This window comes from Penicillium psychrosexuale, assembly GCF_028828465.1.
Source record: "Penicillium psychrosexuale strain IBT 29551 chromosome Unknown utg000003l, whole genome shotgun sequence".
NCBI classification, from domain to species: Eukaryota; Fungi; Ascomycota; class Eurotiomycetes; order Eurotiales; family Aspergillaceae; genus Penicillium; species Penicillium psychrosexuale.
This window is the reverse complement of record NW_026643188.1, coordinates 3,703,851-3,718,903: the sequence shown is the minus strand read 5'-3', so window position 1 is coordinate 3,718,903 and position 15,053 is coordinate 3,703,851. Positions and strand designations below refer to the sequence as shown.

The 15,053-nt window shown below is 46.8% G+C and overlaps 4 protein-coding genes across 4 annotated transcripts; 1 reads left to right on the top strand and 3 right to left on the bottom strand.

The window, feature by feature from the left end:
* Nucleotides 1–384: 384 nt before the first annotated feature.
* Nucleotides 385–4,490, bottom strand: N7518_005270 (hybrid sensor histidine kinase/response regulator; the record flags this gene model as incomplete). Its single annotated transcript, XM_057186197.1, has 4 exons — nt 385–656; nt 706–1,393; nt 1,458–4,347; nt 4,423–4,490. The coding sequence occupies 4 exons, from the start codon at nt 4,488–4,490 to the stop codon at nt 385–387; spliced, it is 3,918 nt and encodes a 1,305-aa protein (XP_057042967.1).
* Nucleotides 4,491–4,772: 282 nt separating this feature from the next.
* Nucleotides 4,773–6,760, bottom strand: N7518_005269 (putative amino acid permease; the record flags this gene model as incomplete). Its single annotated transcript, XM_057186196.1, has 7 exons — nt 4,773–5,210; nt 5,267–5,592; nt 5,651–5,674; nt 5,734–6,197; nt 6,258–6,371; nt 6,457–6,527; nt 6,620–6,760. 7 exons carry the CDS (start codon nt 6,758–6,760, stop codon nt 4,773–4,775), a joined length of 1,578 nt encoding a protein of 525 aa, XP_057042966.1.
* A 1,177-nt stretch (nt 6,761–7,937) lies between these two features.
* N7518_005268 (uncharacterized protein) lies at nt 7,938–9,323 on the top strand (the record flags this gene model as incomplete). The annotated part of the gene is made up of 5 exons (XM_057186195.1): nt 7,938–8,111; nt 8,217–8,321; nt 8,413–8,634; nt 8,685–8,827; nt 8,903–9,323. 5 exons carry the CDS (start codon nt 7,938–7,940, stop codon nt 9,321–9,323), a joined length of 1,065 nt encoding a protein of 354 aa, XP_057042965.1.
* Nucleotides 9,324–9,900: 577 nt separating this feature from the next.
* N7518_005267 (ABC transporter integral membrane type 1) lies at nt 9,901–14,406 on the bottom strand (the record flags this gene model as incomplete). The annotated part of the gene is made up of 13 exons (XM_057186194.1): nt 9,901–10,129; nt 10,211–10,669; nt 10,735–11,362; nt 11,410–11,474; nt 11,532–11,582; nt 11,637–11,708; nt 11,758–11,881; nt 11,933–12,286; nt 12,364–12,526; nt 12,593–13,284; nt 13,349–13,538; nt 13,652–13,930; nt 13,984–14,406. 13 exons carry the CDS (start codon nt 14,404–14,406, stop codon nt 9,901–9,903), a joined length of 3,729 nt encoding a protein of 1,242 aa, XP_057042964.1.
* Between the last annotated feature and the right edge of the window lie 647 nt (nt 14,407–15,053).

Below are 15,053 nucleotides of genomic sequence, written 5' to 3'. Positions count from 1 at the left end.
ACAGGTCGTCAAATCCGCCAAACCCCGCCCTAAGGTCCGATGGATCTCCGATTGGTGACTTCCTTGCCCTCGGCGGTTCTCTGCCATTTTCCAAGGCTACACATCTTCAAAAAATACCTTTTGCTTCATGGCAAGGTGGGCCGGACTTTTGCGGCCGACTATTCTGTTTCTAGCTTGACTACCTCAATATAGAACTAGACAAAGTTCTCATCAAGTCGGTATTAATTGAATATGAAAGACAGAAATTAAGACACTTGAATGACTAGTGCTAATCTTTAATCTTGACAAAATGGTAGAGTTGAAAGAAGCACAAACACAAAACAAGTAAAATCGTATATATACTTGACATCAAAGATGAAACATGACCGTCATTAATGTGTTTTATCATTGAGAGGGACTTTTGGCCTCGACCGGGCTTCTTTCCTTCAATACCGCGAATAAATCTTTTCGTTTGATTGGTTTCGTTAAAAAGAGGTCCATTCCTGACCCATACGCTTCATGTTGAGCACTAGCACTTGCAAGGCCGGTCATAGCGACAATAGTCGCAGGTCTAAATGATCCTTTCGTTGAAACATCGAGCGTGTTTTGATATTCTTGCTCAGCCTTGCGAATAAGGCGAGCAGATTCGAATCCGTTCATTACAGGCATAGAGATATCTGTGCTTGTCAGAACAGTGCTTCATTTAGAAGAAGGAGACCAACTTACCCATTAGGACCACTCCGAACTTTCTAGGATGGGCTTTGAAAGCGTTCGACGCCTCCAAACCATTGCGGGCAATTGTGTACCTGTATCCTTCTTTCTTCATATGTGCAACCAATATCTGCAGATTGATATCATTGTCTTCAACCAACAAGACTGTCAACGTCGGCTCCTCTTTCCCGGGCAATCTATGTCGAATTGGCAAAGTAATGGCATCACTTTCAGTGTGAGGAAGAGGAGTGTCTTTATGTTGCCATGAGTCTCCCATTTCCTCCAACTTGCGATATTCATCATTTATCGCCTGTTTTCCTGCCTGATGCTTTTGGAAATCCCTTTCATCTCCAGCACGTTGTGCGTCGATATCCTCCCTGGAAACCGGAGGTGACTTCTTCAACTGAAACACATTCTTCTCTTGGGGTTGATCTATATCAGAGTCATTCCCAATCAGAGATTCCTGACCTTGTTGTCGCTTGATGCAAATGTTAAATGCCTTGGCCAACTTCCGCGGGCCACAGGGCTGGCTGATAAATTCGACGATAGCCTCGTGGTTCGATTGGTTTGCTGCAACAGACATGAGATGTGCTGCCTCTGGCGACTGACAAATCACCACAATTGAAACCATTCGACTCCTAATATTGCCATCCCGAGTTTTTGACAACCACGATTCCCAGGTATTCACCGAGTCGGTATCGGTCTGCACCGCAACATAAAAGTCGTATGAGGGGGGGAGAAGTGTCCGACGGAGTCAGGATATGGACATCCATCTCGAACCAGTTCTTGCACAATTTCTCTAAAGAGGTAGAGAGAATTGTATCGCGATCGTGGATGTCAGACGATCCCAGCTCCAGAAGTCCTAGGGTCGTGCCACGTGTAAAGTCTTTGATTCTTAAAATGAGCTCAGGTTTGGAGGGACTCAAGTTGGCTTTTTGAGCGGGTATGTGGGTAAGAATGACTTCAATCGAGACTTCAGTACCACGACCCCGGAGTGAACTAACTTCGATATGACCACCCATAGACAGAACCGCATGGTGAACAATGCTGAGCCCGAGTCCATTTCCGGGGGCAAGCGAGTCTTCTTGTGTAAATGGAGTGAATAAGTTATTCTGCAGATACTCCATGCTCATCCCGATACCCGTGTCCTTGACCAGCAGGGTCACCTTGAAATCAGAAGGTCCTCCGGGCACGGCATCTTTGGCATGAGTGACAGGTGATGACGTTAATTTCACCAATATAAAGCCAGCCTTGGTGTATTTCAGGGAGTTGCCGAAAATGTTCATCATGATGCGGCGCCAGGCGCCTATTTGGGTGGAGAATCTCCATTCAGCAGCTTCGTCGATATCCAGGATGACGCTGACCTGACTCGCTTGCTGGTCGGACCCTAATACGTCAAGTTCCATGGTAATAGGACGGTCTATCGTCGTTGACCTTTGTGGGCTGTGGTAGAAACTGTAGCCTGCGAAGACACTTTCCATCACCTCTTCCAGAACGGAATCCAGCTGAATATCAGACTTCAAACTGATCATGCCACTATGCCGTGTCCGTTGTGGAGGCTTCTTACTATAAGGCGATGGGTCCGTGTTTTTGTGTCGCCTAAGAGGGCTTTTCCGTCTGTGGAGAGCTTTGTTACCCCCTTCCTTCCGGAAATTGTTTATCTTCGAAAAGTCCAGCAAGTGATTGATCGTGTCCAGCAACGTCCGCCCACAAGATTCAATCGTGTGCACTAATCCGTGCTGAAGCGCGTCCATCGCCGTGTCTCGGAGTATTTCTGACGTACCAAGAATGCCATGGAGAGGGCTTCGTAACTCGTGTGAGATACTGCTGACCAAATTTGTTTTCGCCTTCTCCGACATCTCGACATCCAGACGATGCACCTCCGCCATGATACTATTTCCAAAGGCCGACAGATATGTGAGCTCAGTCTCAGATGTGAAGACGCGTCGAGGTGTGTTCGTCCACACCAGAGCACCCGAGAACCATCGAGCTCGGTGAGAATCCCACATCGGAAGGAGAGCAATACTGCGGGCTCCCGGGAAGAGTCGAATGAGAACAATTCCGTCCTCCTTGAGCGTGGCACTACGCGTCTTTTTCCGACTTCCTGTTGCTCTTTCACCAGTGAGGTCGATGTTGGTCGTATTTGAACTCCCACGGTTCAACGAGCTATCCCAGGGTCCATCACTGCTTTCGTCCGAGGACATCGATCCTTCTTCACTGAAATTGAAAATTTTGCCATGCGGGTAACGCCGCAGAAGCGTCTTCAACAATACTTCCCGGAGAGCAAGTCTTCCTTTTGATTCGTCATTGATACTGGATGTAGTGGAAGTCGAGAAGCCTAGGATTTCACATAAGGTCGTATTCTCTGGTGGGCTGTCCTTCTTGGCGGATGCGGTAGAGCTTTTCTGGGAATCAGATTCGGTGCTATCATCGCTGCTGTCCATGGAGCTTTCCAAAGTACCGCTGTCGGAGCCTGGCCCCTTTCGCTTCGTATCGTTGACGAGACCACCATACGACCCGATGCTGGCATCGAAGAACGCGACGCCTTCGACTTGAATCGACTCGCGGATGATGTTAGCTGCTCGTGAAAATACTTGTCGAACCCCGATAGACAGCATGTCAGCTTGTAGATTCTCGGTCGACGTGCTTCGAACGGAGAAACTACTTTGTGTTTCGGATTTGTTGAGAGTTGACATCTGGTCAAAACTGGCGTTTGAATCCTTGTCGGACAGGGTCGTTGACGACGAGGAGGATGGTCCTGGGGAGAGGCTCGGCGATGGTCCACTGGATAAATTCGATGATATAACTCGCTCAGAACCATTCTGTGAAGATGCTTTTGGCTGCAGCGGGGAGGACGACGGGCGAGTGTGGACGGTTGTGAGAAGACCAGATTTGATTTGTACATTTTGTTGCAGTATATTCAGGTGGCCTTCGTTATGTTGCTGTTCATTCAGGCGTAGTCCAGTGTCCTGTACCCACTCATTGCGCAGCGTCGCCTTACCTTCCATAAAACTTCCGAACCCCACAATCATTCTCTCTGCACGATGATGTTCCGTTGTGGATCGGGCCATGTCCAAGTGGGCCATGACGGTCGATGCCATATTTTGTAGGAACTTTATCAACGGGGCGTCCAATCCGGATCGTGGCTCGTCATCGATAATACAGTAGGATCCGATGGTGATCCCTTTAGGACTGATGATGGGGGCGCCTGCGTAGAATCTTGCTTTGGGAGAGCCGATGACCATGTCCAACTGGTTAAACCGGTCATCCTTGCGCAGGTCAGGTACCACGTATATACCCTCTACCACGTGTTTATCTTCCTCTGGTTTGAGTTGCGGTAAGGAAGCGACTTGTTGACAGATTCCATCCCCCTTGGGAACCACGCAGCAACCCAACCACAAGGCATCTCGATCATTTTCCACTGTATGATCCTGAAGACTGAGTGTTTGAGTGGCCTCTGAGAGGATGTAATGTTGGTCGCGACCGAAGAGTGAGATCAAGGCACGTTGAGCCTTGAACCTTAAAACTCCTAATTGGGCGAAGGCCGTCAAAGCTGTGTCTGGCGACAAGCGTGGAATATATGTAGTACGTTGATTCTGTGCATCCTCATATCTCGCGCCTGGGCCAGGTTGGAAAACTTCGTTGGGTTTAAGATATCTTTTTTTTTAATATAGGGTCTTAGTTTGCGATCCGGCACACTCGGGGATAGCGGAAACCTGCCCACATACATACTTGTATAGTTCCCTCTCTTGTGCTAGTTTGAACTTGGGTGGTCCGGCTTGCGGCTCTGACGGTGACATGAGATGTATGTGAATAGTGAATTCTGATAATTTTCATCCGGACAGGGCAGCCTAGTTTTTAGAGACGGCAGAGTAGCAGAAAACAAGGAATGGCTAGAATTCTAAGTGGATACACGATTGCTCCATACTGAACTGTGAATCGGCCGATGGCTCAATCAGGTCGATCTCCAGTTGGCTCAGGCCTTTCGATGGGAATTCTGCCGAGTACCAGGGCGGTCATGTCCACACCGCCTTTTGGCGGCACGTGAAAGTGAATACTAGTTACATACACCTGATGACTAATCATCGCTGCATCATCCTCACCCGTATCACTGGGCCTTTGTAGACTCTCCGGGCATAAATCACATAATAACCGAGTGATACCACAACAACACCCCCAAAGATGGCCACGCTCCAATTCATAGTAGTCGGGTCCACATCCTTGGTCAAGGGGAAGAAACTAAAGATCCATATCACTAGCAATACCATGATGGAAATGGTGTCACATATGGGGGTGAACTTTCCCATGCTCCAGCGTGCTGGTGGTAGGGGCAGGTTGCGCCAGCGTCGAAGACGAACGCAAGTGATGGAAATTATGTAGGAGGACAGAAGGGCAGCTGTGCCGAGGGACATAATGGCATTGAAAGCCACAGAAGACCCAATGTTGATTATGGAGAGGAGAGAGACGATAACGAGACTGACGCAAAGAGCATTCAGTGGAACGGTGAAGGTTGGGTTAACCTGTTATCCCCCATTTTAGTTAGGGCAACGGATGGGGGCCGTGTCGAAGAACTTACCTGGGCCAAGAAATTGGAAAAAGGGAGACCCTTGTCTCGAGCAAAAGAGTAGATCTGCCGGGAGGTTGTGGCGACATTACTGATTGCCGCGCAAAATTGCATGATCATGATCACTACTGTCATGCCTGTTGCAGCGCTGACTGATCCTGTGGCATTGAGGAAGACCTGGATGAATGGAAAGCCTGTTTCAGATGCAAGTACTGCATCAATGTCGCCCACGCAGAATGCAAATGTGATTATCATCACCAAGCCGGTGGACCCGTTGAGGATAAGTGTCCAGACCATGCCCATGGGGAGCACCCGGGATGCATCTCGAATTTCCTCCGCTGTACTCTGGTATTAGTCATTTCCCCCACATAGATCGGTGAATAACAGGATGCATACCCATATGAACCGCTGAGTCGGGGCCTTTTCCGCATATGTCGTTAGCAATAGCCAAAATAGGATCCATCAGCGCGCGGACATACCAATCAATGCATAGATGGGACCAACCAGCCCCGCCATACAGGAGAGTCCGTTGTTACCCCAACCACCCCGGTCCTCTATTGAACCAAATACCTCGGAAGCAGGAACTTTGGGGGACAACACCCAAAGTGGGATCAAGATTCCAAAGAAACCGAAGCAATGCACAATCAGGATAATACCTTCGATCAAGGGGAGCTTCTGGGCCAGGAATGTGTTAAACATCAAGGCTACCAGGGCTACCGCAATGACTAGGAGTGTGACATGCCATGGCTCATAGGTATACGTGGCAGGGTAATTTATGGCAATCACACCGACCATCATGTTGGCGACTGTATAGCAGCATCCTGCGATACCGGTGTGCCAGCCCAACACGCAAATCCACCCAGTGATGTAACTTAATAGGGCCTGGGAACTAGGGGGTGCGAATTCTGATACCCAATGATACTGGCCGCCGGACAATGGGGCCCTAAAGAGGAAATAAAGGTTAGCAATCTCATCGCCGAGACAAGTAATGTGATATGCATACATGGAAGCCATTTCAGCCATTGAGAGGATCACAAAGCTGAACCCTGCCAGACCCCCGAGATAAGTATAAATCATACCCCCTTTGCCGCCATTAGTTAGCCCATAAGATGAACCACTAATTCAATAGGTCAGCACAGATCCAATATATGAAGTCGATTATCCTAGTCAAGACATTGATCAATTTACTCAGAGAGACCTACAAGAGAACTGCTTCCCATGTGCACATAAGCACAGCCGTAAACCCAAGAACCGAAAGAAACCGGAAATTTCTCTGCAGGACGTGTCATTTTTTTCATTCTTCTTTTTCTCTGATTTTGGTGATTTGAAAAGGAGGACTCAAAAAGGTTGAATAAAGTTACCTACGTTTAGTTCCTGATCTCGCCCGGCACGCCACATGTCTTGTTTGTCCTGCACTGTGCCTGCCTTCTGGGAGGGGAGGTCCAGGGAGGAGGTCTCCGGCGTGGAGTGTTGAACTTTCAACATGATTCCGTTCTCGCGCCCCATGGCGGATTAATAAGGGGGGGAATAAATGAACCGGGTCTGAAGAAGATATCAGTAAAATGGAGGAAAGAAAGAGCTCCAGGAAGTAGATAAAGGAATTGAGAATATGGTTTCAATGATAGTGCAACTAAGGCGAGAATGTAATAGTGCTTTTCGGTTGGAAAAATAAATTACTACAACGTACGTGCAGGGGCAGATAATGAGACGTGAAAAAAAGCTAGTGTAGTAATAATATTTTCTATATTGTATCTCGCGAACCCTGGTCAACAAGCAAGGGTTGTGGTTGGCAGCGGCCGAAGTACGATGCATTAGGGCACGGTCAAACACCACATACAACATAGTACATACTCCATCCCGACCCACGAGCTGTATTTGTACTAGGGCTACTCCGTAAACTAAGCTCTTTTGCGTGATTAATTAGTTCAAGGAGAAAATCTTTCTTCCTTCGGGCTTGGGTGGGGCTTTTTAAGCACAAGTACCACCCGCGGTCTGCCTTGAGCCGTCCCGCCGAAATCTGGCCCCATTCAGGATCACAATCCCAGCTACGTTATATATATGCACTATATTAGGATCATCTGATTGGGTGCATCGTTATACTAACCCGCAATTCCTCCGAGATTGGCTCTGTGCGTTCCGTAAGGTCCACCAAGCTAGTGCTAATTTTCGCACCTACATGGGTCCAGGCTGTACGGAGTACTCCGTACTTTGTGCTGAATACATTATTTTTTATTACCTAGTTTAGATCTTTACATACTAGTTTTTCTGAATTCAGATCAACCCATTAGCCCATTACTATATATATCCTTTGCATACTAATCTCACTGGGAGAGCGATAATTACTTGAGATCAGGCTTTTCTCGAGAATCGAGTTCGGGTCTGAGAGGCTAAGATATGCTATAATTTATTAACTCTTAAATTAATTAATTCGCTGTGACCAGCTGCTCTTCAAAGGTAATTAAAATAATTTATATAGGGTTCGAATATGCATCTTACAAACACTTGTTACGGGAGATGATTGCATGTACAATATATCAAGTCTATCAGGACCCCTGTCGCTCATTTAATCATCGGATTCATTCGCGGCAAATATGGCCCCAGTATTTCTCAAAAGTTATAACTATGACCCATCGCAAAATCTCTGCTTTCTTGTCGTGGCATCTCGCCTACCTTGAACACCCCCATGGAGTCCGTCTCCCCCTATGCAGTCTCCATCACGAATCGAAGTGGCTTGATTGTCATCGTTGAAACACTGTTTATGACGTGGATGATCATAGTGAGTCTGGTCCGACTATACATGCGTCTCGCGGTCAATGGACCAGTTAAGCTTGATGATGTCGTAGTGTTTACCGGAAGTGTAAGTCTATATTATTCCCTCCCTCACCCTTCCCTTTTTTTTCCCAATCTCATCACCCCTTAAATTCTGCCGACATGTCTCTAAGGCTGTTCGGGTACTTGCTAGATAATGGCCATTGCACATGTCGGAAGCATTATGGATGCAGTTTCTCATGGTCTAGGCCGATCTGAGGGCGAAAGCTCTCCGTCGAACTTGATACGCGCTGGAAAGGTCGCCCTCCCTCTTCCTTGAACATCCAAGCTCGGCCTTCAAAGCTGCTTGAAATAAAAGAAGAAAAAGGAACTAACAAATATCGATTCAGGGCGTTTATGCAGCGAATCTCCTATTTCTTGCTGGGCACGGCGCGGCCAAGATTTCCATATGTTTACTTCTCAAACAACTGGGCCAGAAAAAGAGATACTTGCTCTGTTCCAATATTCTTCTGGGCATAGTGACGGCATGGATGTCTGCTTCGATTGTTGCTGTTGCTCTGAGTTGCTTTCCACGATACCAATTCACCATGGCCCAACATTGTAATAATTTTGTAAGTTATACTTGCTCACATGGAGCAACACAACTGACAAGTGAGAGCAGGCGATTGCTTGGAAAATCATCACTGCTTTTGATGTGATTACGGATATTCTTGCCTTTGGACTGTGTATTTCACTAGTATGGGGGGTTCAGATGCGGTGGAAGCAAAAGTGGGAGGTGGTTTTTGCGTTTGGGACGAGGGCCCCGTGAGTTCTGATGCCACAAAGATGAAGGCAATGGAGAAGAACTACAATGGCTAATCATGTTTCTGAGATATTTAGGCTTATCATCTTGATTATACTCCGCCAGACCTATCTCAACCGCTCGCTTTTCCATACCGACGCGCCTCTGCATCTATCGGATTCAACCATCGCGACCGCCGTTCTCCTCCACTGCAGCATTATGGTTTCCACTGTGCCATGCCTGAAGCCGTTTGTTATTTCATTCAACACAGGATGGGGGCAGGGCGTCACAAACAGCAAGGGCCAGAATTCGTATTTCACACCAACTGGGAATAGTGCATCGAGTAACCAATCTCATGCCTGCTCAATAAACCGAGAAGAGGGGGACGATGTTGATATGCCTATTTCCCGGCAGTCGGACTCGCAGGATAGCCAGCACTCGCAATGTCTGATTATTCGCCAACCGCAAAAGTTGAAAGTGGAGGAAGAGGAGGATTATGAGATGCAATCTATAAGATAGGATTTAAGCTATAGATAATATACTGTGGATGGCCTCTTAAGGAAACCCATTGAATTTTATCACGTTAACTACTTTACTTCATCGTCAAAAACTGCTTCAACGACTGCTTCAACAACTACTTCAGCAACTACTTCAACAACAACTGCTCTTAACAACTGCTTCAATAAGTACAGTCGGACCGCAAAAGTTTCCGCGGACCAGCCCCATCGCCAGAATATATATTTCAACCCACATACTTAAAACATTAACTAGACATCCATCTCTAATGAGAAAAATATATAAAAATATGATCGTAATAGCTAAATAGCCAACGTATTTAAATGTAAATTTTAATATTCTATATATCACCCTTTAGAAGCAATGTTCAATCATTGAAGATAGTGGGTGTAATTGCGCAAAGGCGGTATAGAGAAATTTCCGCGGAAACTTATGCGGTAGAACTGTATGTCCACCCGTACTGCCAACCTACGCGCAATCCGCGCTAGCCAGCGCCGATAACCCCGAAGAAAGGGCAGCGATCAGAGACATACTTCGCTTTGTTGCAGGATAGACTGCATTTGCCAACGAGACCTAAAAATCACCCCCTGTACGGGTCTTGGGAAGCCAGATATAGCTTTCGCAAGTCCGAATCTCTCTGCAGCAACGCTTCGGCTGTATCGCACTCAACAAGTTCGCCATGCTTGAGCAACATCACCCGGTCGAACCAATGAATATATCGAAGCCGATGCACCACCGAAATGATGGTTTGCTCAGAAAATTCCTTCTCAATAATATCCTGCATGATCGCCTCCGTTTCCCAGTCGACGCTAGCAGAGGAGAATCGTTAGTTTGTATCCAAATTAAAACGTAGAGAATTCATAGATCGTCAGAACAATCTTGGACATTACCTGCTTGTAGCCTCATCTAAGATTAACAGAGGACCCTTCTTTACAAGGGCCCGAGACAAAGCAAGCAATTGCTTCTGCCCAACCGACCAGTCCGCAGCTGAGAACTCCATATCCAACCCCCCTTCGATGTGAACTCGATCCCAAAGGCCCACCTTCTCGACGGCACGGATTAGTTCTGCGTCTATCACGCACTGGCGAGGATCAAGATTGAACCGGAGGGTGCCTGGCATGAAAAATGGATCTTGTGGGACAACGTTGATGCGCGAGCGGATTGTGCTCCGCGGGATCCCCGCGAGATCCTCGCCGTCTATGCTGATGCTTCCTGACTGAATATCAAGCATATGAAGCATTGCCATGAGAAGTGATGTCTTTCCACTCCCGGATGCTCCACAGACGGCAATCTTCTCTCCCGGCTTGATGGTCATTGTAACACTTTTGAGGATCCGAGGCGTCGATTGGCTGTGTTTGACTTAGCTTTGGGTATATAACAAGAATTACTTCTTCTGAAGCGAGATAATACATACTCATATCCAGCAGTCACGGCTGCGAACTCCACGGCACCACCGCAAGGCCAGTCATGCGGTAACTGAGGAGCAATTGGAGATGCCGCGCGATGTTTTTCCGAGGGAGTATCCTGTATAAAGCGTTGTACACGTGATACAGCCCCGATAGAGATTTCAGTCATGGTCCATATCTTGAGAGCATTCGCCAAAGTTTGATTCAGTGTCAGTAGAATGTTGAGTGCAACCCCAATGGATGCTCCATTGAATTGATCTCTCAAGCATGTAACCATGGCAATCAAAATGACTGCGACGGCCCCTACAACCAGATCCAAAACCAGAACCAGCCATTGTTGGATACTGTAAAGCATGTAGACTGGTCGCTGCGATCGGTTTAGTAGAGAGTGGCTTTCCTCTCGCATCCGGGGCCCCCAGTTGTAGGCTTTGATGCTTGATATGCCGTGGATTGTCTCGAGAAAGTGTGTGTAGAGAGGCGCCTTGGCCTCAATATCTAGCAATCGGACCTGTCGGGAAGTTTGTAGGTAATATGACTGAATGAAGAATAGAACCACCCCTAAGAATGGGATTGAGACTGCCAAGTATCTACCCATAACACAGATAATAAGAATGTTGATGAAAACATTAACGAAATCTGCCGAGTGGGTTAGCTCTAGCTTTATATTGGGGAAAGGTTCGTACTAGTCACGCAATTGACAGCGTATATCGGTAGCATCATATCAATAAGTTCCAAATCTTGGCTGAATCTGTTTCAGATAAATTAGAAACAGGAACAGTGTAGGCATAGATCTGAATAGCAATACCTATTCGTTATTGAACCGGTATCTACACTTTGGTAGAAGCTGATCGATGCCCTGCGGTAGAAAATCAGTATGCCAAAATATGGATGCTAGACCGTTATCGCCCACCTAAGCGCTGTTTTGAGAAGGTCTGAATGCAAATTCAACGAAGTATTATTAAGGGCTCGAACGAAGAGCAACCTAGGACCCTCAGTCAGCTCCGCAAAAAGAAAAGGACTAAAACACGTACCAGCAGCCAGCGACGAGGCTCAAAAATGTCAATCCAAATATCAAGCCATAAACACCAAGATACATTCCCAATTGCTTGTTAGGTTGCTCTTCATTTGCCTCAACCCACCATTGAATCCATAATGCTAGAAGAAGTTAGATTTCCTTCTAGTCAATGGGGATCAAACAGAACAGACCTTGAAAGCTGGAGCAGAAAGCCTCAATGAGAGTGAACGCCAAAAACGAGACCAAAAGGCCGTATCCTGCGCTCCGAAAGTAGTATGTGTACACAGACCAATTTTCCTGATGTTTAAGAGTGGTATTTTCATCGTCGGCTGTTTGCATAGCGATCCTGGTGCCATCTTTCTTTTTGACAACGGTGAGGTCAGGATTTGACCTCTCGACCGTTGCAATAGGAAGATCAAACGTTGGCTTCTGAACATGTGAGACAATTTTTGGTTCCTTCAATAGCATCTCATTGTATGACCCTGATGCTGTGATTTTTCTCTCATCCATCATCAGGATTTGATCCGCATGGAGAAGCAACTGATCTATCTGTTATATTAGCACTGTTTCTTGACTGCGTTGCAGTAATTATTATTTGCCCTCAAGTCATCTCAAGACATACAGGTACTCATGGCGAGAATAACCGATATCCCCAGTCTTTTAAAGTGGCCGTCTTTGCGGAAAAGCCGATTCGTAATGAGAGCAATACTGGTCGAGTCGAGTCCGCTGAATACATTATCCAGAATGACAACGTCAAGCCTAGAGTAGACTGCTCGGGCGAGCGCCTACATATAAAAAGAGGATTTATCAGTACATGCAAAGATAGTTGCATGTTATGCGTAACGACTCACAATTCGCTGCTTTTGGCCTCCACTAAGCGAGATGCCGCCGCTTCCAGCCAGATGCATGTCACCTTCTGCAAGAGCGTCGAGGTCCTCTTGCAGACCACACGCCGCGCATGTGATATCATACCATGTTTTATCAAATTCCAGAAATCCGATGATATTGTTCCGAATGGTGTCGTTACTAATCCACGGGATCTGTGGACAATATGCAGCTCTTGAGAATGAGGCTATTCTGGAGCCATTTTTAACCATGTGCTGATGGAGGATGCTCTCAATCAGAGTTGACTTCCCGCATCCAACGGGACCGACCACCATAGTGATGCCCCGATGAATATCAATACTCAGATCACGAAGCATCGGCTCTTTCTTCGAGGACCATGATATGCTTGCATTCTGGAATGAGATCAAGAATGGATAGAGTTTCTCAGATGTCGGCAATGGCTTAACCTCCTCTTCGGATTTTGTGGATGAAGAGGTGCGCTCCCCACAATATTCTTCGATCCGGTCAAAGCAAGCGATAGCCTGCCATATTGCTGGCATGGCTTGGCAAAGTATGAGCAGGGGATTTGTGAGAAGAGAAATCAGAGCGAGGGATGTGAATGCCTGGGCAGAGAGGATTGACTCATCGTGTCGTACAACAGATATTATCGTGTAAAGTGTAAACGTAGCGAAGGGAGCGAATACAACGGGCAAGTTGGCTAGATTCAATGTTCAATATCAGTTTATATCCTGGTGGTCATCTCATCTGTCTCGGATACTTACAGAGCGCAACCTGCCATATCAGCAACTTTCGGAAATTAACTGAAGTTTTCACTTCGATTTCACGAAGATGTGACACCAGCGGTAAAATAACATCGCCCAGCCCGAGCATTTGCACAGCCTTCATGTTTTCTAACGTGTTTGCTGTCACTGCAAGTCGCTTTTGTACTCGCTCAATCCATTGCTTTTGCGCCTGTCCAGATCGGCTCGATACTGGGACCATTGCTAACACGGAACCTAGTAATAGATCTTTTCAGCAGTTGTTCTTGAAATATATCTGTTGAAATCAGATGATGAATCTCTTACCCATTGTGATGACGAGGGTATAAAGCAGGCAACTCCGATCTCGCGCTCCAACAACCAAATCGCAATTCCCAATTCTATGACAGATGCCCAGGCCTCATGCAGGTTCTTCAAGTTAGCCACTATTCGTTCGACATCGGTGCCCATCAATGTGATAGCTGCGGAATTAGTCAAATCAGCCGCAGTCATGTCGATAGTCTGGTCATAGATCATAGATATAAGACCAGACCGCATCATAGTGAGTAGACAGTACGTCTGACGCCAGTATGCGGCTTTCGAAACCTTTTGTGGCCGTTAGAAACATACTTCATCGGCAATACTGAATGAGTACCTACCGCTAATCCCAGATATACCAGAAAATACGCGCCAATGAGTCCAGTTCCGTAAATCTTAGGCTCTGAACCTAATGAGCCTCCAGTATAATTCACAGTTGCCGTGATAAGAAAAGGCTGTGCAAAGGTAAAGCAACTGTAGGCGAGGCGTGGTGGGATAGCGGAGACACAAGCCCATCCGTATGCACGAAACACAGCTTTGATTAGGCGATGGTGACCGGTTGTGCCTGAAGAATCCCAGGACTTTCGAAGCTTGCTGCCCGAGCATTGTCCTTGAAGATTCGTGTCAACTTCTGGAACGTCCTCGACCTCGAGGGTTTTCCGATACCCTATCTGTAAGAAAGGCAGTACCCAAATAAAGAAGCTTCGGCTCCAAAACCCGATATTTCCTTCATCAGTACCACCACAATAGTTAGAACGCAGCATCTTGGTTTTTGGAACCGACTCAAGAGCTATCATTGCCACCATCAAAAGGAAGCTAGCTAGCGAGAGATATCGACAGACTCCAACGGATGGGATTAGCCATAATGAGCGCAGCTGGGGCAGCCTGCAAATGCTAGACGCTGAGAAATAGAGGATTAGGATATCCGAAGGTTTTACAGATCGCTGGTCCTCTGCGAAGGAGGCGTATGACGCTGCAAATGTTGCTATGATGTTGAGTATGACTGCAGGCAAAGAAGCCCGCGTATGAAGGGCCGATTCTCGGACTTGAAATGCCACAAACAGCACCTGCAGAACAAATAATACGGCGAGAATGCACTATTTGAGATCAGCCACAGTCGGCAAATATGTAGGCGGTACCTCTACTAGTTTCCAGACCACTAATCTGTAGGAATTGATCTTGACCGACTCGTGTCGGAGAAAGTAAAGCCGTATAGGTAAAATCAATAAAAAAACTGCAGATGGCAGCGACGTGAAAAAGATATCCTCGAATAAGAGGGTAAAGTCAAAGGCACGACAATCAATGCTGACGCGAGGACCAAATTGATTGTCAGCTTCCAGTGACCAGCACAAGCTCGTTGCCATTGGTACTTTTCGAGGTATGTTCAGTGTCCGAGTAAATCCGATTGTGT